The sequence below is a fragment of the Carettochelys insculpta genome, chromosome 29 (assembly GCF_033958435.1).
Source record: "Carettochelys insculpta isolate YL-2023 chromosome 29, ASM3395843v1, whole genome shotgun sequence".
NCBI lineage: Eukaryota > Metazoa > Chordata > Testudines > Carettochelyidae > Carettochelys > Carettochelys insculpta.
In genome coordinates this window covers 9,566,761-9,592,528 of record NC_134165.1, presented here as the reverse complement: position 1 = coordinate 9,592,528, position 25,768 = coordinate 9,566,761, and the positions used below count along the sequence as shown (strand labels likewise).

The 25,768-nt window shown below is 65.8% G+C and overlaps 1 protein-coding gene across 2 annotated transcripts in view; it reads right to left on the bottom strand.

Moving 5' to 3' along the window:
- Nucleotides 1-244: 244 nt before the first annotated feature.
- The window catches only part of ZNF385A (zinc finger protein 385A), a 47,195-nt gene continuing 21,671 nt past the window's right edge, over nucleotides 245-25,768 (bottom strand). The window contains exons 3-8 of one of the 2 annotated variants that reach the window (XM_074979778.1): nucleotides 9,914-10,048; nucleotides 6,661-6,826; nucleotides 4,035-4,358; nucleotides 2,579-2,757; nucleotides 2,019-2,114; nucleotides 245-1,684 (exon numbers count right to left, since the gene is read on the bottom strand). In XM_074979778.1, coding sequence (XP_074835879.1) covers nucleotides 1,454-1,684; nucleotides 2,019-2,114; nucleotides 2,579-2,757; nucleotides 4,035-4,358; nucleotides 6,661-6,826; nucleotides 9,914-10,048 — 1,131 coding nt within the window. In that variant the 3' untranslated portion in view covers nucleotides 245-1,453. The remainder of the gene's footprint in view (nucleotides 1,685-2,018; nucleotides 2,115-2,578; nucleotides 2,758-4,034; nucleotides 4,359-6,660; nucleotides 6,827-9,913; nucleotides 10,049-25,768) is intronic. The other variant, XM_074979779.1, reaches the window with a different exon arrangement.

Genomic DNA, 25,768 nt, shown 5'->3' with positions numbered 1-25,768 from the left:
TGCCCCCCATGGGCACCACCCACCCCATCCCACACCCCTACTTCAGTCCATGGCCCCCCATGGGCACCTCCCTTCCCCCACACCCCAGCCCTCCCCTTGTCCCCCAATGGGCACCTCCCATCCCATCCCCCACACACCTTCCTCCTTGTCCCCTCCCCGGACCCTCTGACAGGCATCATGCTGTCCCTTCCCCTGCCCCCAGATGTGCCCCTTCCCCTCCCCTCCCCTCCCTTCCCCAGTGGGCATCACCCCAGCCTCCTCTCCCTTGTCTTTCAGCTGGAGTCCGGCCTGCAGACCCCTGCACCTGGTGGGTGGGGGATGTGGCAGTTCTGTCCAGGACCGGGGGCAGCAGGGGCCCCGTGCAGGGCAGAGGGTGGTTCAGCCTGTGTCTATTGCTCAGGCTGCAACCGCAGGGAGGTGGCAGCTGGGCAGCCCAGGCTGGGGGCCCGGCCTGGCTTGGATCAGACCCCCAGGGTCTGACCGGGGCTCTGCCCCTGCAGCATCCCAGCAGGTGCTCCACAGCGTTCTGCCTGGGGGTGCCCCACCCAGTCCTGCCTCCTGGGGGGACAGCCCCAGCCCTGCCCCACTGGGAACCCCCACCCCCCGCATTCTCAGCACAGCTGGATAAGCTCCCATCCCTGGCCCCAGGGAGGCAGGGGCTCAGGCCAGGCTCAGCCACAGGCTTCCAGGGGACGCTCTCCCTAGACACAAGGCGCCTGTCCTGCAGGGCAGAGGGTGGGTGTGGGGGGCACAGTGCAGGTTGCAGGCTGGGGAGGCCCTGGTGAGCAGCGTGAGGAAGCAGTGGGGATGGGGGATGTTATGTACATGGGGCAGCCCAGACCCCAACATTATTGCAACGGTGTTCGTTCTCCTGGCGAGCTGTGAGCCTGAGGGGGGACCCCAGCTTTGTGCCTCTCAGTGCAAGTGGACATGGCTTGTGTGGCTGGGGGACTGCAGGAAGCCCCCCCAGCTCTGTGAGGGACGGAGGCGCCTCCCCGGGGGAGAGAGACAAAAAAGATTGCTTGCGATCAATTCCCTGAGGTACCGGGGGCCCTCCCCCGGCTCCGGGGTTCCCCCCAAAACTTGACGTTCCATGGAGTCCGATGTGGGGGCCTTCTCCCTGCCCCCCATCCTTCTCCCAAGATCCTGATTCCCCCCATCCTTGGTACCAGGGAGACGAGAGCTATGGAGGGAGCTGTGGGGTCCCTGTGGCTGCTTCCCCAGGACCCAGCACTTGTGCAGAGGCGGCTGGGCCTGGGGGGCAGGGAGCTGGGGGGCAGCGGAGGGGCTTGGCCCTTTCCTTCTGGCAGAGAAGATAGGAATTCCAGTTAAAAAGCCACAGAGGAGCGGCCCCGAGCCCTGGCAGACCCCGGGGGCGCAGGCGGGCGGGCGGGCGGGCGGGCAGGCGGCCGGGCCCAGTGGAGGCGGCGTCGAAGGGCGGCGGCGGCGGGCGTCAGTACGGCGAGAAGAGAATGGGCCCGTGAGCAGTTCGGATGGGCCCCGGGGCCGGGCGCAGCAGCGGGTGCGTCAGGGGGGGCCCCTGCAGGAGTGGGGGTGTTGGGGCCGGGCGCAGCGTCAGGGGGGCGGAGGCCGCAGCCGCCATCGCCGCCGCCACGGCCAAGGGGCTGGGCAGGAGTCCGGCTGCCAGAGACTTGGGCAGCTCCTTGGCGAAGGCCAGGGGGCCCTGCAAGAGAGAGAGAGGCCGGCTCAGGGGGCGCCCAGGGAGCCAGGACCGGCCGGGGAGCGCAGAGGGCACCGGGGCCGTCTCTGTCAGCCACCCCGCCCACTGCACCCATCCCTCGGGCGGGGCGGCTGTCCGTGGGTCCCTGGCTTCCAGAAAACCTGTCCATCCAGCCAGGGACTCTCCAACTGCCCCATCTCCCCCCCCGCTGCGACCACCCCTGGGGAAGATGCTCCAAGGAAACTCCAGCCCCACGTTAGCTACCGGCGCCTGTTCACAGGGCGGTTGGGTCCAGCCAAGCGAAATCAGCTCACCCCACCCCCATCCCCCAGCTCACCCCCAGCTCGGCTGCACTGCGCTGCTTCTTGTGCCGACTCAGCAGCGGGTTGGGCTTCCCAGCGACCCCGTCCCGGTGTCTCCGGCTGGAAATGTGCTGCAGAGGAGAGGGGGGAGTCAGAGCCCTGTCCTTCACTGTTTGACCCCACTCCCCTCCCACACCTGGCTAAGGAATTGCCGCGTCCTGGCCCCAGGCCACTGTTCTAACCACTAGCCCTCACTCCCCTCCTGCACCTGGGCATGGCACCCCAAAATCCTGGCAACAGGCCCCCGCTCTAACCACTAGACTCTGCTCCCTGCCCACACCTGAGAATGGCACCCGGGAGTCCAGGCCCCAGCCCCACGCTCTAACCATTGGAGACTGCTTCACTCCCACAGCTGGGCATGGAACCCTGGAGCCTTGATTCCATCCAGGGTTCGGAGCTGAGCTTCCACAGCCCAGGAACCAGCCCCTTCCCTTCATGGGAGACCAGCCTGCCTCACGTGCCCTGGGGGGCAGGGGTGGACAGGGGGAGTGATGGCAGGGTGGGGAGGCTCTGGGGGGCCCCAGCTGTGCCCCACCTGTTTGAGCTGGATCTCTGAGTTGACTTTGACATTGCAGATCTCACAGTGGAAGGTGCGCTCCTGAGCAGCGGGGTCCTGGCTGCCTGGCTCCCCGCTGGCCGTGGGGCCCAGGCGTGGGTATGCCTTGATGGGCCCCAGCCCACTGCGCGCCTCCAGGATGGTTTTGTGCTTGGTACCTGGGGAAGGGAGGGACCAGGGCAGTGAATTGGGGCAGGGTTGGAAGCAACCCAGCAGCTGCTGCCCCCACAGCGCTCCCTGCTGGGAGAGGCTGGCGCTGGATCCATGATTAGCTGCCCCTTGGATGGACTGAGTTGGATGGCTCCTTCCTGGACCAGTCAGAGGGGAGAAGCCAGGCCCCCGTGACCAGCTTGGTTGGAGCCGGTGGCCCAGGCTGGGGAGGGAGGCTCTCCGTGGAGGGTCCCACCCAGGGGCCTGGCTTCTTCCCTTCACATGCCCACAGGCTGGGGCACCTGGAGACCAGCCAGCAAATGGCTTCCTGCCCCGACCGCCCCAGGCAGGGGGCCCGCAGGGAATTCCCCAGGTGCTCACTGAGGGGTCGCAGGCCTAGCTCCCCACCCAGTCGGCTCAGCCTGTGCCCCTCGCTCCCCACACACAGCCCCTTACTAACCTGCCATGTGTGCCAGTGGTGTGCCAGCCTGGCAGGTGGGGCAGGGCACTGGGGGGGGGCGTGGATGAGCCTGGAAGTGGCTGAAGGAGCTGGGGGGCGGTGGGTGTAGCAGGCCTGGGCAGTGCTCTGAAGCCAGGCAGGTGGGATGGGATGGGCTCACTGCAGCTCTTGCATTGTTTTTCCTGGGCTGGGCGCTGGCGAGGGCCAGGGAACGCAGGTCCCTGGGAAGTGGTGCTGGGAGCCGAGACCATGGCCTGAGCCTCTCTCCTGCCAGGCTCCAGAGGCCCGGCCCCAGCGTGCTGGGAAATTCCCAGCTAGTGAGGAAGGGCTGGGCTGCAAAACTCAGGAGGAACGCTGGGGAGAGTCGGACTGAGGGGCGCTGGTAGAGCTGTGACGGGAGAGAGGAGCCCAGGAGTGGAGCACCTGGGGGCTGCAGGTCGGGACTGAGGGGCGCTGGCACTGCAGTCTAGGCAGCCGCAATCTCCTGGCCTTGAGCCCTAGGACATGCTGCTCCCACTGCAGCCCCAGCCCTGCCTCTGGCTGGGCCCGACTGCGGCACCGTGGGGTGTTGCAAAAGGTGCTGAACCCCATGGGAGCACAGCCCCGGGGCGAGGAAACGGTGCATTGGGCCTCCAGCTCTGAGGCAGCCCTGCTGGGCCTGGCAGAGCAGCCCCTGGACTCCAGGAGGTGGTGCCACATGGCCCTGCTAGTGCAGGCTGGGGTGGAACCAGCCTCACAGCAGAGCTGTCCAGCCCCTGGCCTGCCCAGCACCTGACTGGCCCAACCCTTGACCTGCCCAGCCCTGCCCAGCCCCTGGCCCAGTACCTTTGTTGTGGGCCTCCAGCTGCGACAGGGAGTTCACAGCCACCTTGCAGAGTGCGCAGTACAGCAGCTTCTTGGCCTTTTCCTCCTCTGACTTGGAGGTCGCTCCTGGCCCCACGCCACCAGTGCTGCCTGGCTCAGAGGTGCCAGCGGGCACTCCTGCCGCCACTTGCCCCTTGGCCAGCGTCCCCCTGGCATCCTGGCTGGCTTCGGCAAAGGGGGCCAGGGAGGGCGGCCCAGCTGGGACGGAAGAGGCCAGGTAGGGCAGCTTGAAGGGCGAGGTGGGAGCCGGGAGTGCGGTCATGCCCAGCCCGTTCTGCGGCTCGGCTGCAGGAGAGGAGAGACGCATCAGAGCCTGAGTGGGACAGGGAGCCAGGCAGGGCTGGGGGCACAGCAGCATCCCAGGGGTCTGTGCCCCACAGCAGGAGGGGGCAGCTAGTTGAGGAGCCCAGAGCAGAGGGGACCCTTGGGCACAGGATGGGGCAGGACAGGCCGGGCCCTGGTGCCCTTCAGCCCTACAGCTTCTGAACACTCCTGCCCAGGGGCGCCTGCCTCCCATGGTGCCGGCGGAAGGCCCAGCCCCACTGGCGGAGTGTGGGCGAGTCCACTGCCATTAGCACTCACTGCTCCCCTGCAGGCAGCCAGAGGAGTGGGGGTGGCGCAGAGGCTGCCAGGAGACCGGCTGGTGCAGGGGAGCTCCGTGGAGGGGCTCTGGGGTGGGGCTCAGAGGCCTCGGCACAGCTGTGTGTGGCGCAGCCCTGGGCAGGGGCAGCTGGGGGCTGCCGGTTGGGTCTGAGGGGCACCGTCCCTCCAAACCAGCCTGGCTGAGCCCCCCACCACAGGCCACAGCAGCTGAGCTGGGGCCCTGGCTGAACAGAGCCTGAGCCCCACAGGGGACCAGCACCCAGGGCCCCTCCCGGCCGACCGTCAGGGCTGGAGGCCGAGCTGGGGCCCAGGCTGCCCCGACGTGCCCCAGGTCCCTTGTGGTGCCCGGCTCCTTGGCCTGGAGGGCACAAGCAGCTGAGAAGAGCCACGTACACCCCGCGGGGGGGCAGGTCCTGGTGCTGCTCCCCCAGGCACAGGGCCAGGTCAGCGCTGAGGTCGGGGGGCTGGCGCCAGCAGTGAGCTCCAGGCGCCCACGTGGCAAAGCTGCCAGCAATAGTGTGGGGAGGGACCCACTGCGCCCCACCCCCTATCTCGCCTCCCCCACGCTGGCCCAGCCCACAAGTGCCCCCCACACCTAGCCTCACCTCGCGCTGGCCCAGCCTCCCTCCCCAGTGGCCCCTCCCCTGCCCGGGGCCCAGCCGCTGAGGCTGATCTATAATTCATAGGGGCCCATTAAGCTTCAGAGGAAAGTTTCCAGACCTGGGGCACGCAGGGCAGTGTGGCTCCGGTGACCGCGCGATCAGGTTTTCTGTTCACACGGGGGGGCCTCTGTTAGTGCCCCTCATCTGGGGCCCCCAGCCCCTGTCAGTGCCCCCCAACCCCTGCTCCCCAGCTGCCGTCAGTGCCCCCAGCCCCCATCAGTGCCCCCCCAGCGCCCCAGCCCGTCAGTGCCCCCCAACCCCTGCTCCCCAGCCCCCATCAGTGCCCCCAGTCCGTCAGTGCCCCCCAGCCCCTGCTCCCCAGCTCCCGTCAGTGCCCCCAGCCCGTCAGTGCCCCCTGCCCCCATCAGTGCCCCCCCAGCCCGTCAGTGCCCCCCAACCCCTGCTCCCCAGCCCCCATCAGTGCCCCCAGTCCGTCAGTGCCCCCCAGCCCCTGCTCCCCAGCTCCCGTCAGTGCCCCCCGCCCCCATCAATGCCCCCCCCAGCCCCTGCTCCCCAGCTCCCATCAGTGCCCCCAGCCCGTCAGTGCCCCCCCAGCGCCCGCAGCCCGTCAGTGCTCCCAGCCCCTGTTCCCCAGCCCCCATCAGTGCCCTCCAGCCCTCTGCCATCCCAGCTGGTCAGTTCCCTCCCCGCCACCCCCCTGGCCATGGTGCTGGCTGCAGGTGCAAGCCATGTCCTTGGCCCTGGCAGTGGGGTGGGGATGGGGCAGGGGTGTGTGTGGGGTGGAAACAAGCTCGTTATCCGGCAGCACTGCAGCGCCAGGCTCCGCAGAGCCGCTGGCTTCTGGGCGCTGTGCAGCTCCATTACCCGCCTGTTGCAACCGCAATCAATTTTTAATTCGATGCTATTTAATTAGCCCCGGCTCGGCTGACGAGCCAGCTCGGGTTCCCATTGCAGATGGAGCTGCCCCCTAGGGCTGAAGGCTGGGTGGAGGTGGGGGGAGGGGATGGAATTGCCCCACAGCAGAACCGACGCCCCACCCCAGAACCAGCCGCACTTCAGCCCATCGGTGCAGGCTGCTGCACAATACATGGCTGTGCTGAGAGCAGGTACTTCCTCTGGCCCTGCTGCTGCTGCCTGGAGCAGGACCCCAGACCCCTCAACCCCTAAGGTGCCCCATTACCCTCGGCACCAGCACGAGACCCTGGGGGGAAGTGTGAAGTGGGGTGGTCAGAGCTCCCATCCCCTGGCTTGGCTGGCTGAGGGGGGCCCTGAGGGGGTGCCAGGGGGCTAAGAGTGGGCACAAGGGTGCTGACGCCCCGGGGAAGGGCGAGTGGGAAAGGCCCATGGGGCAGGGGGAGCACCTGGCTTGTCGCAGTCGCTCTCGCTCACGCTGGACGTGGGGCTCCCCACGGGTCCTGGCTTGTCGCCCTCGCGAGGCCCCGACTCCTTCTGCCGCGTCTTGGCCGCCTCCATGCCCTTGACGCGCCGGGCGTGTCGGTTCCCCTTGTAGTGCGCCTCTGCCTGGCTCTGTGGGATGGGGGGGGACAGGACACCTCAGAAACCCCAAAGAACGGCCCCTGCCCCACCCCCAGCACCTCTCCCCACATCAACCACAGTGGGCAGGCCGGGGCCCCCCGGGCAGCCAGCGTGGGCCCCACCCACTCGTTGGCTCCCCCAGGGAGCCAGCACCCCCTGCCCAGGCTCTCTTCAGCACCGAGGGAGCAGCCCCCAGCAGTGGGCCCCACAGCTAGGAGGGTGGGCTCAGGGCCTGGCCAAGGGGGCTCTGTGCCCCACAGCCTGAGTGTGCCCAGCAGTGGGGGGCGGGGAGGGACCCATGTAGGTGCCCAGCCCCCGGGGGATGCAGACGTGCTTCCACAGTCACAGGCCAGTGGGGAGTAGCCCTAGGGAGATAGGCCGGAGAATCCCCAGCCCAGGGGCTTGGAGTCAATGCAAAGAGCAGCCCCTGCAGCCAGGGCTCTGGCCGGCTGTACAGCGCCTGCAGTCCTGACCCATGGCCCCAGCTCAGGGGCCCTCGCCAGGAACTGCTGCTGAGGGGAGGGGACACAAATTCCATCTCCCAGGATGTGCCAGCGAGCTCCTGCCATGAAGGGTCCCAGCTGGGAGCCCGGACAGACAGGGGTGGGTGAGCGGCCAGCCCACTGCAGCCTGAGGGGAGAGCAGTGGGCTCTAGTGGTTAGAGCAGCGGGCTGGGAGCCAGGACTCCTGGGTTCCACGCCCTGCTCTAGGAGAGGAGTGGGGTGTAGGAATGGGGCTGGACAATACCTGGGGGGGAACGTGCCAGGCTAGACAGAGCCCTGGGGGGCACCGGATTGCACGCTGCTTAGAGGGGGCTGCAGGGGAACGTGCTGGGCTGCCGTTGCCCTGAGGGTGCTGGGGGGCACTGGGCTATACACCACCCCGAGGGCGAGCCCGCTCCTGGCTGCGCTCAGGGGTGCCTCGCTCCTGCTGGGACATCCTGGGACATGGCTGCAGCCACAACAGGGAGACGACCAGGGAGGGAGCAGCCGAGCCAACAGCCACACCTGCCTTTGCCCCCGCCCCCGCCAGGGCTGGCCATGGGGCAGCTCCACAGCCTCAGGTCCCTCCCGCCTCTGCTGCTGACTCCCATCCTACAGCCCCCTGCACATCCCCCGGGCTCCCCCCAGCCCGCCGGGGCCCGGCTGCTGGCAGGCTGTGGGGAGACGCAATCCTGCGCTGGGGCTGGGTGTGGGCCCTTACACATCCAGTGCCCTGTGCCAATGGGCAGCTGAGCATCCCTTGCTCTGTGCCCACACCGGGAGAGGGCTCCCTGATGTGCAGCCTGGGGGGGAGAGGAGGGGATACCCCCTCCCCTGGGGGCAGCTAGCTGGGAGTGGATCCTGGCCCAGCTGCAGCAGCAGGTATAACCCCCAGCTGCTGTGGGGCAGGGCAGCACCGTGAGACAGGGAGGGGGACCCTTTGGTCCGGGTGAGCAGTGTCCAGCTCCCAGAGCTCTGCCCTGCGGCCCAGCCGCAGCAGAACACAAAGTCCAAGGATGGGTCTCACCCCAGCTGGGCCCTGTCAGCTCATTGCAGCCCAGCTAGCAGCAGAGAGCCGGGAAGAGCCCCCTGACACGGCAGGGAGCGGAGCCAGGGCTGGGCTGCAGAAGAGCCTCAGGAAAAGTTCACCCCCCCGCTCCCCACTGGTGCTGACTGTGGGCTAGGAGGTGCTGGGCTGGAAGTGGGGCAGGGAGGCTCAGCTGCAGCCTCTCCCCTCCCTGTCCCTGCTGCTCCCCAACGCTGACAGCTCCCTGCATCTCCCTGTGCACGTCCCACCGCCTGCCGGAGAGCCGGGCCCTGGTGCCAAACCACATTCTGGCAGGAGCCCCCAGCACCCCTGGAGACGCCCCCAGCGATTGCTGGCCTTTTCCGCCCCTCCCGCGATGCGCAGGCCAGGCAGGGAGCCAGCGCAGGGCAAGGGAAGAGACCCCGCTGTCCTGTCCCGAGCGCTTGCCCTGTAGCCACCAGCCGGAGCTTCCCTCTGGCCTGCTGGAAACTCTGACCGGGGAGTGTGGGGCCCCTGACTCCTGGTCCTATCCCTGCTCCACCACTGAATTCCTGTGTGCTTGCACAGCAGTCGTGTTGCTTTGTGACTGAGTTTACCCCCTGGAAGGATGGGGGGGATCCACAGAGACAAAGGAACAAGGATTTAGATGGAACAAGATGCCTTTCAGGGATGGTCTAGAAAGTGCTTGGTCCTGCCACGAGGGCAGGGGGCTGAACTCGATGGCCTCTCGAGGTCCCTTCCAGTCCTACTCTTCTATGATTCAATGATTCTATGATCTAGCAGGAGCTCCATGGGTGGGTCAGCGTCAGATGTGGGCCAGGCTGGTGGGGGAGCGAATGGGGGACCCCCTGCGCCCGCCTGCCAGGGAACACACAGGACAGGTGCCTGAAGAGCCGGCACTGTGTGGGCAGCCGACCCCTCCCTGCCCTGGCTTGGTCTGGCCCGGCCCGCCTCTCCTGTGGGGCCCAGACCAGCTTTGCCATCCGCCCCTCAGGCTCATGACTGCAGAGCACAGCCCCACTGGCCCCATAACCAAGGGGGAATTTTGGGCGATATTTCTAAGCAGCTGAGCCGTGCCTCAGTTTCCCCTGTGTGCAGCACTGTTCCCTTCGGGGGGTGGGGGGCCTGTCTGCTCTTGGGGCAGGCCAAGATGCAAGTGGGTGCTGCCAACTGTCTGGGCCTTAAACCCAACCTCAGGGCAAACCCAACCGCCAGGACATGGCCACCTGGCAACCCAGGCCCCAGAGAGCTGCGGACCCTCCAACTGTGCTGAGCCAGGAGCCCAGGCCGGGGCTACGCACTGGCTGCTGGAGGAGCAGGGGCTCCAGACAGACTCTGTGCTAGGCAAGGACCCTGCTCCAGTGGGACACGGACCTGCCTGTAGAGCTGCACCAGCTCCGAGTCCCTGTGAAGGCACCAAGGCTGGCAGGTGGGAACAGGGAAGCCACATGGCTCTCCCCGGGGGTCAGGAACCACCCTAGGGGTCGCTGCAGGGGGTCTGCACCCAGGTGCAGGGTCCTCCTGCCTGGCGCTCCACTGCTCCCAGGGCAGTTTCAGCGGGTGACTCACCTCAGAGTTGAAGCGGATCTGGCAGACGTTGCAGGAGATGACAGGGCGCCGGGTCTTGCTGAGGGGTGCCCCGAAGGTGTGGTTAATCACCGCCTTCTGCACTGGGTCCATCTGCGGGCAGAGCCAGGCCGTGAGCTAGAGAAGCAGTTATTCCTCTTTATTCGGCACTGGCGAGGCCACATCTGGAATATTGCGTCTAGTTTTGGGCCCCCCGGTATAAAAAGGATGTGGATTTGCTAGAGCAGGTTCAGTGAAGGGCAACAAAAATGATTAAGGGGCTGGAGCACAAGACCTATGAGGAGAGGCTGAGGGAATTGGGCTTGTTTAGTTTACAGAAGAGAAGACTTAGAGGTGATTTAATAGCAGCCTTCAACTTCCTGAAGGGGAGCTCTAAAAAGGAGGGTGAGAAACTGTTCTCGGTGTCAGATGGCAGAACAAGGAGGAATGGTCAGAAGTTGAAGAGGGAGAGGTGTAGGTTAGATATTAGGAAAAACTACTTCACCAGGCGGTTGGTGAAGCACTGGAATGTGTTGCCTAGAGAGGTGGTGGATTCTCCATCCCTTGAGGTTTTCAAGTCCTGGCTGGACAAGGTCCTGGCTGGGATGACTTAGTTGGGGGTGATCCTGCTTGAAGCAGGGGGCTGGACTAGATTGACCTCCTGAGGTCCCTTCCAGCCCTGTGATTCTGTGATTGCTCCACGTGGGAGGGGTGGGCAGGGGCGGGGAAGGCTCTGTCCCAGCGCGGCCACAGTGGCCACGGTTCCCACTAACTCCTCCTGGCCACATGCAGAATAAATGTTGTTCTGTGCACACAGCCCCCCACCCCCTATAGACACACTGGCAGCTCCCCCCAGGCACAGCCCCCACCCCCCATAGACACACTGGCAGCTCCCGCCCAGCACAGCCCCCCACCCCCATAGACACACTGGCAGCTCCCACCCAGCACAGCCCCCCACCCCCATAGACACACTGCCAGCTCCCCCCAGGCACAGCCCCCACCCCCCATAGACACACTGGCAGCTCCCGCCCAGCACAGCCCCCCACCCCCATAGACACACTGGCAGCTCCCACCCAGCACAGCCCCCCACCCCCATAGACACACTGCCAGCTCCCCCCAGGCACAGCCCCCACCCCCCATAGACACACTGGCAGCTCCCGCCCAGCACAGCCCCCCACCCCCATAGACACACTGGCAGCTCCCCCCAGCACAGCCCCCCACCCCCCATCGACACACTGGCAGCTACCCCCAGGCACAGCCCCCCACCCCCCATAGACACACTGGCAGCTCCCCCCCAGCACAGCCCCCCACCCCCATAGACACACTGGCAGCTCCCCCCAGGCACAGCCCCCACCCCCCATCGACACACTGGCAGCTCCCCCCCAGCACAGCCGCCCACCCCCATATACACACTGGCAGCTCCCCCCAGGCACAGCCCCCACCCCCCAGAGACACACTGGCAGCTCCCCCCATGCACAACCCCCAGCCCCCAGAGACACACTGGCAGCTCCCCCCAGGCACAGCCCCCACCCCCCATAGACACACTGGCAGCTCCCCCCATGCACAGCTCTCACCCCCATATACACACTGGCAGCTCCCCCCAGGCACAGTCCCCACCCCCCATCGACACACTGGCAGCTCCCCCCAGGCACAGCCCCCACCCCCCAGAGACACACTGGCAGGTCCCCCTGGCCCCAGGTGTATGCCCTGGACCCACACCCTTCCCAGGACCCCAGCTCTGCCCCTGCTGGTCCCTGGTGCCATCAGTCCAGCCACCTGCTCATTGCCCAGCCCCAGCACCTTCCATTTGCTGCAGTACTTGGCTCGGATTAGAATTCCAGCTGCAAACACATCTCAGCTTGCAGGGAGTGGGGGCGGGCGCCAGCCACGGGCACTAGGCTGTGCTGAAACCCGGGGCCGACTGCTGAGAGCCAAGCGGCCACAGGGACGCTGCCATTTCATCCCTGCTCTCCTCTGCCCGCCCGCCCCTGCCCCGCAGGCAGCTAGCAGCTCTCTGTGCTGGAGCCCAGGAGAGGCCTCCCCAGCTGCTCACCCTCTCTGGGAAGCAGGATCCCAGGGCAGGGAACATGCAGCAGCCCTGGGCCTGGAAGAGCTGCAGGGGCTGGAACCAGCTCCAGGCTGCCTCTGATGTGAGGCCAGACTTGCAGGGTGTCCCCACAGCTCCTGCTGTGCCACTTCCCTTGCTGCCGGCGTGCCAGATTGGCACCATTTGTGGTACCCTCCCCTCAGGACCACACCCCTCCCCCAAGGCTCCCTGCCTGCCCTCGGGCCCATCGCTGACTTAGTCCCTCCTCACCAGCCCCTGGGTCCCCTCACTTGCCCTAGTCCCCCATCACTGGCCCCCAGGTCCCCTCACCCAGCCTAGCTCCCCCTCACCCGCCTCCAGGTTCCCTCACCTGCTCTTGGCCCCCGTCACCAGGCCCCAGGATGTGCTGCTGCCAGTGGGTCTGGCCCCTTCTTGCAGGACACACTCCTGCCACCATATGCTGTTGGGTGCCCCAACACCGGCTGCCCCACTTTGGAGACAGGCTGTGCAGTTGGTTACAGGTTCAGCCAGGAATAGAACCCAGGCGTCCTGACCCCATCGTGTTCTGCTGTGACCACTAGGCCCCATGCCCCACCCAGAGCTGACATAGATCCCAGCAACCCTGACTCCTACTCCCCCTGCTCTGACCACTAGGCAGGCACACCCCCTCAGAACAGTGCCCTTGTTCCAGCCCCACACAGCTCTGTGCTCCGCACACGCTGCTTTCCCATTGGCTGAGGTGTTGTGTATGCCAGTGAACGCAGCACTCCGATTGGCTGGTGACAAGGCTGCGCAGCCCCATCCGGCTCATTGGCCAGCACAGAGTTTTTGCCTCATGGGCTGGGGGGCACTGGACAGGATGAGCCCCAGGACACAGGTGGAGCTTCCAACCACAATTTTAGTGACAACTGTCAACATCCTGGAAAGTGGGACGGCACCAAGGCCACAGAGCACAGGGAGTGGAGGGGGGGCAGGGGGCAGCTTGTGCTGCATCTCAAGTCACCTCCCCATTCTGTGCTAGGGACCCCCCCAGCCCACACTAGAGTCTGTCCCAAAGGGCCAGAGGTCACCCCCCTCCTGGGCATGACCCGCCCCTTTTCCTTACAAAAACAGCCCTGGCCTCCTCCTTCCACCTGCACACAGGCCACCCCCTCAGACGTCTTAACTCCCCAACCTACTCCCAGCTGCACCTCTGCCCCATCTTCTTAACCGCCTGCTTACCCGCCCCCACTCTGTTGATTTTAATGGTCTTCCACAGCACCACCTGAGTCAACAGCCTTAACCCCATGCTGAAATGCGTCTGACTCTGGGGTGGGGAGAAGCCAGTGTGAACAGCTCACAGCATTGCAGGACATGAAAGATGATCACAAACCCAACTGAAACCATGGGGGGAGGTGGGATGGTCTGGCCCAGCCCCTTGGGGATCTGCAGTGAGGAGAGGCAGTTGGTGCTGCACTTTGACAGCTCAGTTAACAAGCAGCAGCTGTGAGCACCATACTGGGGCAGTGGGTTCAGCCCACACTGTGAGGGGAGAGGGCCCCTGCTGGGCCCCCCTCCCACCCCCTGCTGCATAGCACCCCCTGCTGGACCCCCATCCCACCCCTGCAGCACAGTGCCCCCTGCTGGACCCCCTGCCCACCCCCTGCAGCATAGCACCCCCTGCTGGACCCCCATCCCACCCCTGAAGCACAGCGCCCCCTGCTGGGCCACCAGCCCAACCCCTGCAGCACATTGCCCCCTGCTGGGCCCCCTGCCCACCCCCTGCAGCATAGCGCCCCCTGCTGGGCCCCCATCCCACCCTTGCAGCACAGCACCCCCTGTAGCACAGTGCCCCTTGCTGGGCCCCCACCCTTTGCAGCACAGCGCCCCCTTGAGCTAGGCAAGGTTGAGCACTGAGTGAGGGCAGAGCGCCCCCTTGAGACACCCCCCCCAAAGCAGGGAGGTCTCCCAGGCAGGCACCCAGCAGGTGTGCCGGTTTCGCTCCCGAGCTGCCGGCGGAGGCTGAGAGGCACCAGGAGGTGGAGGGGCTGGGGCAGGTGATGGATCCGGCTCCTGCAGTTGCGATCTCCCCGGTGCAAAGCGCTGGAGGGTCGCCAGGGGAGCTGAGCCACCGCGCTCCCAGCCAAGCCCAGCAGCTGTTCCAGCATTCGCTAGCGCGAGTGGAATTTCCCTTCCTGGCCCTGTCCTGCCCTTCCCAGCCGCCCGGGAGGAGCGGGGAAGGCTCTGGAGCTCAAGGCCAGCTCCTGCTTTCAGGGCCGAGCTGCAGACAGCCTAGTGCCCCCCTCCCCCCAAGTCCCCCTGGATTCCCTTCCCAGGGCTGCCATCCAAGCTCCTCCCAGCAGCGCTTAGGACAGGAAGTGAAGTGGCCCTGGAGCCAGCAACAAGGGGGAGGGGGGCAGGGAGCAGCTCTTGGGGCTGGAGTCCAGCCTGAGCCTGGGGTTCGCACCCCCGCGCTGAGCGACCAGAGCCGGGGATTTAAACCTCCCCTGCAGCCCTGAGTGCTGGGCCAGGGGCTGGGACTGGCCAGGCTGTGGGGGGATCACCTAGCTGGGTCACCAGCACCTCCACGCAGCGCCTGCTCTGCCTCTGGATCTGGCCATGAAAGGCGGGGGGGGGCAGTGCCACCTTATCCTGCCCAACCTAACCCCGCCCAGCGCCACTTATCCTGTCTGCCCAGCTCTGCCCAGCGCACCTATCCTGTCTGCCCAGCTCTGCCCAGCGCCACCTATCCTGTCTGCCCAGTATCACTCCATCCTGTCTGCCCAGCACCACTTATCCTATCCTGCCCTGCCCTGCCCAGCTCAGCCCAGCCTCTCAGGAGTGTTTGGGGTGAAGACTGAGGCACCCAGAGGCCACGGTGATGGGGCCCTAAAACAGACAAAACCACCCAGAGCTCCCTTCTGTAGGGTAGGGAGGACAGTGCCCACCCCCACACCCGGCTGGGACCGCTGACCCACCCCCACGCCTGCCTCCCTCTCTCCCACGGAAGAGATGCTCCTCGTAACCAGATGAGTGGCTGGGACCGAGTAACTAGGGCAGGGAGGCCGGCGAGGAGCCAGGGCCCCGGGTTCATTCCCGAGCCCAGCAGGGGCGGGAGGGCGGCTGTGCTGCTGCAGCAGAGCTGGGGGCAGGACTGCCGAGCTCCCTTCCTGTCACTGCCCGGAGCAGGACGGTGCGGCCGGGGCCCTGCCTGCGCCTGACTCTGGAGAGGAGCAAGGGGTCGGATTCGGCCAGGCCCGGACAGAACGTCTCTGGCAAACCAGGGAACGATGGCAGTCTCCTCAAGGGACGGGGAGCGTGCAAGGCACCAGACCCCCTTGCTCTGCAGCGCGAGCTGCAGGGAGCCCCACAGGGCCCCCAGCAGGGCCCTGGCCTGGCGCTCCCTGGGCCAGGACCACCTCACTGCCTGCTGCTGCTGCTCAGCCCCCAGGGTGCTGCCGTGGGCCCGGCTCCCCTCCAGCCCTCGCGGTTCTGCTGTCAGGCAGCGCCAGGAGCGCTGAGGGTTAACCCCAGCGGGCAGATTTCAGCCCAGATCAGAGGGCGATGAGCCAGCGGCCACGCAACATCTGCGCGGTCCCACCGTGGGGATTAGCGGTTATCTGGTCCCAAGCCCCACCCGGCTCATCCTCCCCGGCCAGGCCAGCCCCTACCTGGCCAGCAGAGTCAGTTCCCTGAGCACAGCCCCTCCTGGCCGGCAGCCCCACCTCAGGGTGTTGGGGGGGGGCAGGGAACAGAGCTCTCTGCCTCCAGCCCATGGATCCTGTGGGTCACCCTGACCCAACACCCCCTCTCCCCGCCCCCCACGGCCACAGCGCTGCCTGGAGACAGAGAGCCATGGGGAGGGGGAGGGGAACAGCCACAGACACAGGAACACACCCTGAAAGTGCCCTGCCATGGACCCAAGTCACCCGCACCCCCACACCCTGCTCTGCTCCCCCTCCTCATCTGCACCCCCAACCCCGCTCTGCTCCCTGCCTCACCTGCACCCCCAAACCCCCAACCCCACTCTGCTCCATGCCTCCCCACACCCCCAAACCCTGCTCTGCTCCCCCTCCTCACCTGCACCCCCAACCCCACTCTGCTCCCTACCTCACCTGCACCCCCAACCCCCCTGCTCTTCTCCCTGCCTCACTCGCACCCCCAAACCCCCTACTCTGCTCCCCCTCCTCACCTGCACCCCCAAACGCCCTGCTCTGCTCCCTGCATCACCCACACCCCCCCAAACCTCACTCTGCTCCCCGCCTCACCCACACCCTCAAACCCCCTGCTCTGCTCCCTGCCTCACCCGCATCCCCAAACCCCCTGCTCTGCTCCCCCATCTCACCTGCACCCCCTAACCCTGCTCTGCTTCTGCCTCACCTGCACACCCAAACCCCCAACCCCGCTCTGCTCTGCGCCTCCCCCACACCCCCTGCTCTGCTCCCCGCCTCACCCGCACCACCAAACACCATTCTGCTCCCTGTATCACCTGCACCCTCAAACCCCGTCCTGCTCCGCACCTCCCCCACACCCCCAAACCCTCTGCACTGCTCCTCTGCCTCACCTGCACCCCCAAACCCGCTCTGCTCCACACCTCCCCACACCCCAAACCCTCTGCACTGCTCCCCACCTCATCCACACCACCAAATCCCCTGCTCTGCTCCCCCGCCTCACCTGCTCCCCCAAACCCCCAGCCCCACTCTGCTCTGCACCTCCCCCACACCCCCAAACCTCAACCCCCACCAAATCCCGCTCTGATCTCTGTATCACCTGCACCCCCAAACCCCACTCTGCTCCCCCTGCCTTGCTGAGCCCCCATTCCACCTCTCCCACTTTGCCCCCACCTGCCAAGCCCAGCTCCGCACCCCCATCCACCTTCCTGCACCTCGGCACCATCTCCCCTTCCCACCCCACAGCTGACCCCCTCATCCTCTCTCCTCTCCCTCACCCCCTCTCAGCCTCCTCTCCTGTCCTCCTGAGCCCCAGCTCAGCTCCCCGCATCCCATCCCATCCCCACCTCCACCCGGCCTCTGCTCCTGCCCGGCTGACCTGGGCCCCGCGCCGCCCACACCAGGCCCCAGATCTGTGGAGCTCCGGCTCTGCGGCCTCTCCCCGGAGCCCCCGGCCTGTGCCAGTCACCTGCCGAAGGCGGCAGAGTGCTGCAGCACGGTGCAACCTGGAAAGGTGACTTTGGGAGCCTGCAGATCCAGCCCTGCAGTGGGGCTGCTGGAGGTGCAGGGATTGCCCCGAGGAAGCGGGATGCACGTGTGGCAGCAAAGCCTGGGCCCCCCAGGCCTGCAGTGCAGGGAGGGGAGACAGCTCTGGGGCTGCCAGGGCCCTTCCCCTCCGCCTGCAGCCCCTGGGAGGAGATCCTGGCTAGCCTGCCCCCGAAGGGTGAGCTCCCAGCCCCTCAGCTGCACCAGGCTCAGCACCAGCTCCCCTCCACTCCCAGACCGAAGCCCCTGCATCTGGCACAAGGGGGAGCAGCCCCAGCCTCCACACGCAGTCCCAGGGACATGCCAAGCCGCCGGCAGGCGCACACCAAGGTCACACAAAGCCAGTGGCAGAGACAGGCAGGGAACCCAGGAGTCCTGACGTGCCCCTGCCCTAACCGCCAGCCCACGCCAGAGCAGAGCCAAGCCCAGGTGCCTCGCTGGGACATATTGTTCCACTTTCCAGGGCCACGGCTGGCCAGGGGCATCCAACTGTCACCCACCCTGGGAAGGCCGCAGCAGCTCTGCCTGTCCCAGCCCCGCAGCAAACGACCCCCCCAACTCAGCTCTGTCCCAAGCCGCTGGGTCATTGCCCTGTCTGCGGGGCAGGCCAGGGTCTTACCCAGACTTGTAACCAGCACGCAGGCCCCAGCCCTGCGCTGGGATTAGAACTCAGGCCCTCCAGCTCCACAAACACAGCGGCAGCAGCAGGCCCAGCCTCTAGGGGGCAGCAGGTCTCCTCCAGACACCAGCTGGGCTCTTGCAAGCGACTGTCCTCCCTGCATGGACCAGCCAGGGCTGGGCCATTCCCATCACTGACAGGACGTGCCACAGGAGCAGCCCTGGATGCTGCAGTCACAAGGGCAGCCAGGTCCCACAGTCCTGACCATCTTCCCACCTGTCCTGAGGAAGGACCCAGCTCCTGCCATGCCGGTGAAATCCAGCCTAGGGCTCGGGGGACCCTCCAGGGGACCCAGCCTGGGACTCGCTCCCTTCAGAGAGCCTCCTGTTATGTCTCTCCTGACAGCCACGTGCTTTCAGACCTCGCTGGGTGGGCACAGAGCTGGCACCTGCGCTGCCAGGCTGGCTGTGCCGTCACCCCGTCTAGCCCAGCAGCATGGCCCAAGTCCCGCACAAATCCTTGGCCTGGGCGCAACCTCCCTCCCTGCCTGGGCCAGAGTCTTCCGTGCATGGCAGGCTGGGATTTTTTGCTACAATTTGTGCCTCAGTTTCCCCTGTGGTTTGCATGGCTGCCCAGGGAGGGAAGGGACCGTGTGCTCCGGGCAGACACATTGAGCTGGGATGGGTCATTAAAAAGGACTGACTGACGGAGGCCATGGCAAAGCCATCGACAGACCATGGACACCAAACCACCTGGGACGCTGGTCTCTGCTGGGTCTCTGCCCAAGGAAGGTGTGTGGATAGGACCTGGCTGCTGGAAGGAGCTGGGCTCTCACCAAACAGGGCAGACGGACAGACAGGGCCAGGCTGGGTTGTGCTTTCCCCATGGGTCACTCTGGTGAGTGCAGGACTCCAGTGCTGGGCTGCAGGGGACCTGGCTGGGCTTGGCAAGGCAGGGGAGGGCTGGCCCCGAGGACGGGACCCAGCTGCACCAGGAGCCTGACTCGGGGGTCACTGAGCAGAGCTCTGGGGTGGGACCCCCAGGGTCAGTCCCAGGAGGCCGTGTGGCTGCCCAGGAGGGGCGAGACCACTTGGGCATCCAGCACCTCAAAGGGGTCCCTCCAAGGGCCTGCCCCGAAGCTGAGAAATGGCACTGATCCTGGGGTCTGGCCCTCACAGCCCTTTGCAAAAGGGGAGGCAGAGCCCCAAACTCTGACGTCAGGAGGTGCCTTTACCCTTTTGAGACAGATGGGGAAACTGAGGCACACAGCGGGAACGAGCCCAGCAGAAGCCAGGGACAGACCCGCAGAGTCCTGACTCCCAGACCTCTGCTCTAACCACTAGACACCACCCTGTCCCAGAGCTGGTAATAGAAGTCAGGAGTCTTGACTCCCAGCCCCATGTTCTGGCCACCAGACAAGGCTTCCTGGGCAGCAGAAGACAGGCTGGAATGGAAGGGGAGGCCGGTTGCACTCGCTCTGAGGGAGGGTGGCTGAGTGGGGTAACATCTGAATGGGTTATTACTGCCTGATTCCCCAGCACATCTGGGCCTGTCTCTCTCCACAGCACCTGAGAGCTATGTCTACACTACACAGTCGCTTGGACATAACTGGGGGAGCCCCTACGTCGCATATGCGCTTCTTGAAATCAATTCCAAACAGCGGGCGCGTTATTTCGAAATCGCAAACCCTCATTCCTCCCGCACGAACGCCCAGTGTGAAACAGATATTTTCAAAAAGGTGCCGGTAAGACATGGAACAGCGCTACAGGTTTAACTGCTCTCGTCCGGCACCCTTGGGACCTGACCGGTGCTGGATGAGAGAATTTGCTGGACCGCGGAAGGTCACTATTGTCTAACACATTACCAAGACTTCCATAGCTTACCGGGCTCTCAGAAGACATTGGGGGTAAACTGGAGCTAAACAACAGCACAGAACACTGAAAGCCAGGACTGGTGGCTGGAAACAAACTTTATGGGGCCACAGGCAACTTGGCCACAGCCATGATAAGTGAGCGTCCAGCTAACTAAAACCATGCCGGATTACGGAGTTTGCCGGATTAGAGAGGTTCAACCTGCATTTCGCAATAAGCCACAATGGCACCCATGGCACATTTCCGAATAGCACTGTGCCCCCAAATGCTCTTTCGAAATGCAGGTTATATGCAGCTGTGTTATTTCGAAATAGGATATTTCAAAAGAGCTGTTTCGAAATACCTTATTTTGAAATAACTCTGTTGCATAGCTGTAGCTGATGTGGGCAGACCTGAGTGGCAGACCTCAGTTCTACAGACTGCTGGAGTCTTGGCATGCCTGGGGGCCTCCTTTGAATCCTGCCCCGGCCTGTTCTCCTACCGCTTCCCGCTCTCCTCCGTGGGGCTGTGTGCAGTGCTCCAGCCCAGAGGTGGCTGCATTTCACAGGGGCAGAGACGCTGGGGCTCTGGGGAGATTCACAGGCACATGGAAACAGCCCATGTCACTCTTCCACAGCTCAGCAAGTTTCACGGGCTCCTGGACCCACGTGACGATTCTGCACCTCCCCCCACACATTGGCCCAGCAGAACCCCAGCCTGGGCACAGGGGCAGGGGTATTCAGGCTGGCTCTGCGCTGGGCTGCAGCAGCACACAGCCAGTGCAGAGCAGTGCTGGCCTGCCGGAGAAGGGACGGGAAGTGGCTACATCTTGTCACCGACAGCCAACAAGCAAACCCCCGCCGGGGCTAGCAAATAATGGGCTAGAAGATGAGCCAGGAATAGCTCCCCCAGGGACCTGACCTGACTCCAGGCCAGAGCGGGGCAGCTCCTTCCACATTTCTGGCCAGGATTAGACGCGCTAACAGCCCTGCTCGACCCGTCCCCACCAAGCCCCCGTTCCAAACCAACCAGCTTGCTTCTAAACCAGCCCTGGGACTCGGCCCTGTAGCACTCTGCCCTCTCTGTCTATTCCTGTCTCCAGCCCCTCTCAGCGCAAGAGCATCCTCCACCGCAGCTCCAGAGCCGCCTCTGCATCGCTCACCCCTTCGGCCATCTGCCCAGGCATCTCCTAACAGCTCTGTCTGTGCAGGGCTCCGGGACGGGAGCCTGGCTAACGGGCCACGCAAAGCCAAGGCGCAGGGGCAGTGAAAGGAGGAGCTGGCAGCCCAGACACCTGGGCTCTCTCCCTGGCCAATCCCTCCTCTTCTCTGCTTCAGTCCATTCCACCTCTAAAAGCTGGCGCAGCAGCGCAGAGCCAGCAGGCCAGAGCATTAGCGCCTCAATTAACGGCTGTGCAGCGTCTGGGCTCCCAGGAGCCAGAGACGGGAACTGCTCTCCACGGGCAGGGACAGGGCACTAGCCAGACAGGCCAAGAGAGGCGGGTGGGAGAGCAGGGAGAGGCAGGCCCGTCCCAAATGCTTAATAATGGGGCTGCTTGTCCAGCCTTCTCCTGCAGCCACGGGGGGGGGGGGCTCTGCTGCAAGCCCTGTGCAGCCCCAGCAGACAGGCAGCAGCTGGCCCCTCCAGGGGTGGGGGGAGGCTCAGCTAGCAGGGATGGCAGGTAGTCTCAGCAGGTCCCCTCCAAGCAAGTGCCCCACTGAGCCCTCCACAGTCCTGCTTCCACACAGCTCCCCACCCCCTTGCTGCAAAGGCAGACAGCAGGCACCAAGGGCCCTGGGTCCTAGTCTCACCTAAGGCAAGGGGACAGGATCTATGTTTCCAGGGAAGGACCGGGGAGTCAGGACTCCTGGGCTCTGTTCCCAGCCCTGGGAGGGGAGTGGGGTCCAGTGGCTAGGGCAGTGCCCTCGGGAGGCTCCCCAAAGGGGCCAAGCCCTCTTGCAGCTCGGACAGGGTGCACTCAGCACCCTGACAGGCCAGTCTCAGCCGAGTGACCTTGAGCAAGTCCAGCCCCGTGCCTCAGTTTCCCCAGCTAAGGTGGCTGTGAAGCACAGTACTTTTCCACGTTTACAAATGTCGCCCAGCTTGTGCAACCCCTGGCCGGCGGGAGGGGCTGTGAGGGAAGCAGAGCAGCAGAGCATCCCCCCGAGATTTCCTGGGAGCAAAAGGCACCTGGCACCACCCACTTCACCCGCCTGGGGCTCAGCAGACCCCCAAAGCGCTGGGCACCTCACGGGTACAGGCTGGGGTCCAGCCAGCGGGGTGCCCAGACAGACAGAGCCAGAGAAAGACATGGGGGTGATGCCTGGGGGACCCCAGCTCGGAGGGGGCCGGAAAGGCGCTCGGCTTCGCAAAAACAAATGAGCCAAACCACTGGCAGGGAAGGAATGGCCGGGGGGAGCTGGTGGAGGGAGGACAGGGCAGGGTGGGAGCTGTGGGGACACAGGTGAGTGAGGGGGGCTGTGAGGACCTGGGGGGTCCAAGGGGAGCGGGGGCTGCAGGGGCCCAGGAAGGGGGAGCCGGAGAGGGGTGCAGTGTCTCGGGGAGGTGGATGATGGGCGGGGGGCCAAAGGGGTGCGGGGGGGAGGCAGAGCGGGGGCTGAAGAAGGGCGCGGGGGGGGGGTCCTGCGGGGCTGGGTAGGGGCCGCGGCGGATAAACGCGCCGGGGAGGATCCGGGGCTGAACGGACCAACCCCCCGGGACACCTGCTGCCCCCGCCCCCCCGCAGCCGCGCCCCCCGGGGCAGCCTCGGGCAGGCCGGTCCCGCGCCGCGCCGCGCCTCTTACCCCGCCCGCGGGGGCTACTCCCCAGCGCCCGGCCGCGGCGCGGATCCCGGCCGAGTCCCCGGCGCAGCCCGGCGGCGGGCGGAGTCCCGGGCCCGGGGCGGAGCGAGCGAGCGGCGCCCACCCCGGCCGGCGTGCGGCCAAGCTGCATGGCGCCGCGCCGCGCCGCGTCCGGGCAGGAGCCACCGGCCGGGCCGGGCCGGGCCGGGTAGGGCGCGCAGCCCCGCGGGGCCGCAGGTGGGTGAGGGCCCGGCCCAGGGACACGCGCCCCCCGGGGCTGGCCGGAGCCCGGGAGCTTTAATCCGACGACCCCGCCGGATCCCAGCTGCCCGGCCGGGCCGAGGAGCGCCACGCTGGGGCCCTGCCGCCTTTCCCGGTCACCCCAACAGCTCCCCCGGGCTGTGCGCAGCGCCAGTTCCAGCCAGTCACCCGCAGCTTGGCCAGGGTCAGGCGGGGGGCTCCGAACGTCCTGCCCCAGCCCCCCACTGCTGCCCACACCGGTACCCCAGCTATGGGCAGCCTGACCCGGCTGGCCCAACACCCCCCAAGGCACAGGCACCAGGGGCTGGGTCTCCCCGCGCTGTGGGCTCCTGGAGATGGGGCGCTCAGGTGTAACCAGCAGGGCTGGGTGGGGAGCGGCAGGCTGGCAGCTGGGCCCTCCTGGAAGCCAGGCTGCTGCTCCGCCAACAGCCCATCCCTTCACCCAATGTAACCGCTAAGGGGATCGGCCCCTGAGCTGCAGCAATGGTGCCGCTCCTGCCCGCTGAGGCCTGACAGGCGCACCCCTCCCCATGCTCCCCGCACCAGCCTGGCCTCCTAGGCCGCAGCACCCCTGCAAGGGGCTCAGCCACCCCCTCTCGCACCCCAGGCTCTCACAGCACCCTGCCCCTTGGCGGGCTGCGGGGATAGGGGAGTTCCTTAGCAGCCAGGTCCCAGAGCGCAGCCATCCCAAAGGCCTGGGAGTGTCTCCCCAACGCACACGCACGTCCATGCTGCCCAGTGGGGAGCCCAGTGTTCCCCCATGGAGTTCGCAATTCTCAGATTAAACAAAAAGCCGGCACCAGCTCTGCCTTTGCCTGCAATTGATACGAAAGGCTGAACTTTGCTTCCCTGTCGCAGTGCAGGAGAGGGACCGGTGGGAGCGCGTTTTGCCAACATGCTCAGCTGCTTGTCTGGCTGATCGGGGGGGATCCAGCCCGGGGCTCCTGCTGGCAGCCTCATGAACAGGGCCCAGCCTGCCCCTGACAGCTGGAGCCCTCCCACACAGGACCCACGGCCTGAACCTGCCTGGGGCTGATGGTCCGAATCCCACGGCTGGGGCTCTTGCCTGGGGTGGGCTGCCAGCCCCAGCTCAGTCCATGCAGGGAGCTTTCTAACACCAGTGGCAAGCCCAGGGCTCAGCTGGTTTTAGAAGAGGCTCATTCAGTGCAGTGCTGGGGTCCAGGCTGGGCTTCTGCTGGTCAGACAGCGCTGGGGTATCGGCCAGGGGCTATCATGCAGGCCCAGGGAAATGCCTGGAGAAGGAGGGTCCTTCTCCCCAGCGTGCGTGGCCACAGACACTCCCTTAGCGCCAGGGCAGAACCTCCGGACTGCACGGGGGTGAGCTGTCCCAGGCCTGGCCTGGTGGCAGCAGGTCTGACTGGGGCTGGGGTATGTGGCGCTGGCAGAAGAGGGACCTGGCTGGCTGGGGGGAGCCTGTACCGTGATGGGGCTGTGCTCTGCCCCACAGTACACCCTGCACCGGGCAGCTTCATCCGCTGTTGCCTGCTAAGCAATAGGGGCTGGCTAGGGTGGGGGGATACCCCCCATTCCTCCTGGCCCCAGTGCCTCTCCCTCATTGTCCACCCACCTAGTTTTCCTGTCCTAGCTCCAGCAAGGGATGGCACCAGCGAGCCGTCTTTGTGCCCTGCAGAGGACCAGGTCCCAGCTTGGCCTTGAACCCGCGGCTGCAGCTGCCAGAGCCAGGCAGGCTGGGCCCCAGCCCAGTCACAAATACCTGCGGTTTGATGCCAGCCCCAGGATGATCCTGCACTGTGATGCCAGCAGCCAGGGGTCTGCATCTGACCCTCGTCTAGGCAGCAGCCCGCAGGGTCGTGCCAGGTGCCCAGTCGGGACAGACGGAGCAATGGTGCCTGAGGAGTGGCCGGGCCTCGGGGAGGGTTGTGTGCAGAGGTGAGATCACTCTGAGTGCTGTGCTCTGAGTGTTTTGGTTAACGGGCGCCAGCTGGTTAAAGACAGGGAGGGCCGTGCCCAGGGGGAGGGGGTGCTGGGAGGAGACGGCTCAGAGAGCAGCAGCCCAGCCTGGGCCAGCTCTCCAAAGGGCAGAACGGGCGTAGTGAATGAACGGGTCTTTCTGCAGAGCCAGCTCTGCACGAAGGAGTCAGCGCCCCTGGGGAGCGGCTGCCTTGGGGCTTCCCTAGTGAGCAAGAGCCCCTGGCCCATGGGCCAATCGCCTGACCCAGCCAGTGCAGCAGGGCAGGGGAGGGCCCCATTGCGAGCTCCTTTGTCACAAACTCTCCCCCCACCCCCGTTCTTTGCCTTAATGGGCCAACCTGGCCGGGAGCTGCCCCAGCACCCCGCAAGGGTCATCCCCCAATTACAGCCGTGTGCAAATCAGGAGCCAACAGCCAGACGGGTTCCGTATCTGAAATGTGGCCCCCGTCCCCAGCAGCAGGCCCCAGCGTGCAGCCCCGTGGCAGGGCTCCTGTGCCCGGCATGGCCATGTTCTCAGCAGTGGGGTCAGGAGTCCCCAGGCCAGACGTGCAGCAGCCTCCAATCACTGGGCCTCAGTTGCCCTGCACAGCTGGGCCATGAGACCCCCAGCTTATTGTTCACTGGGGGCCCTGGGCTCCCCTTAGCTGGGTCCCACGTGGACGCCAGAGCCTCCTCGCGTCTGTTGAGCACTGCCTGTGCCACACTCGCCCCAGAGGTGGCTGCATTTCTCTGGGGCCTGGATGTACACAACAGAAAAGCCAGCGGAGTCCAACGGGGAAGACCACACCTGAACCGGGGGCTTTGGGAACAGTCTTCAAAACTTTTCAAACCAACCCCAACCAAATGACCCCCAAGCGCAGACAAGCTCTCCAAGGCCCACCCCAAGCAGCCCCCCAGAAAGGAGAGACAGACCCAGTAAGGTCCCCTGGCTGCTCCTGAGCTGTATGGCACAGAAGGAAGGGCCCCAGAGACTAGGGTGATGGGTAAATTCTCCCATCTCTCCCCAACTCTCCATCTGAGACAGTTCTGCAGCTGGTCGTGGGGACCCTAGGAAAGGATACAGCACAATGCGCCAGCCCTGCCCTGCCACAGCCCTGCTGGTGCCCCTCACTCCTGACCCGCTGCCCCTGCC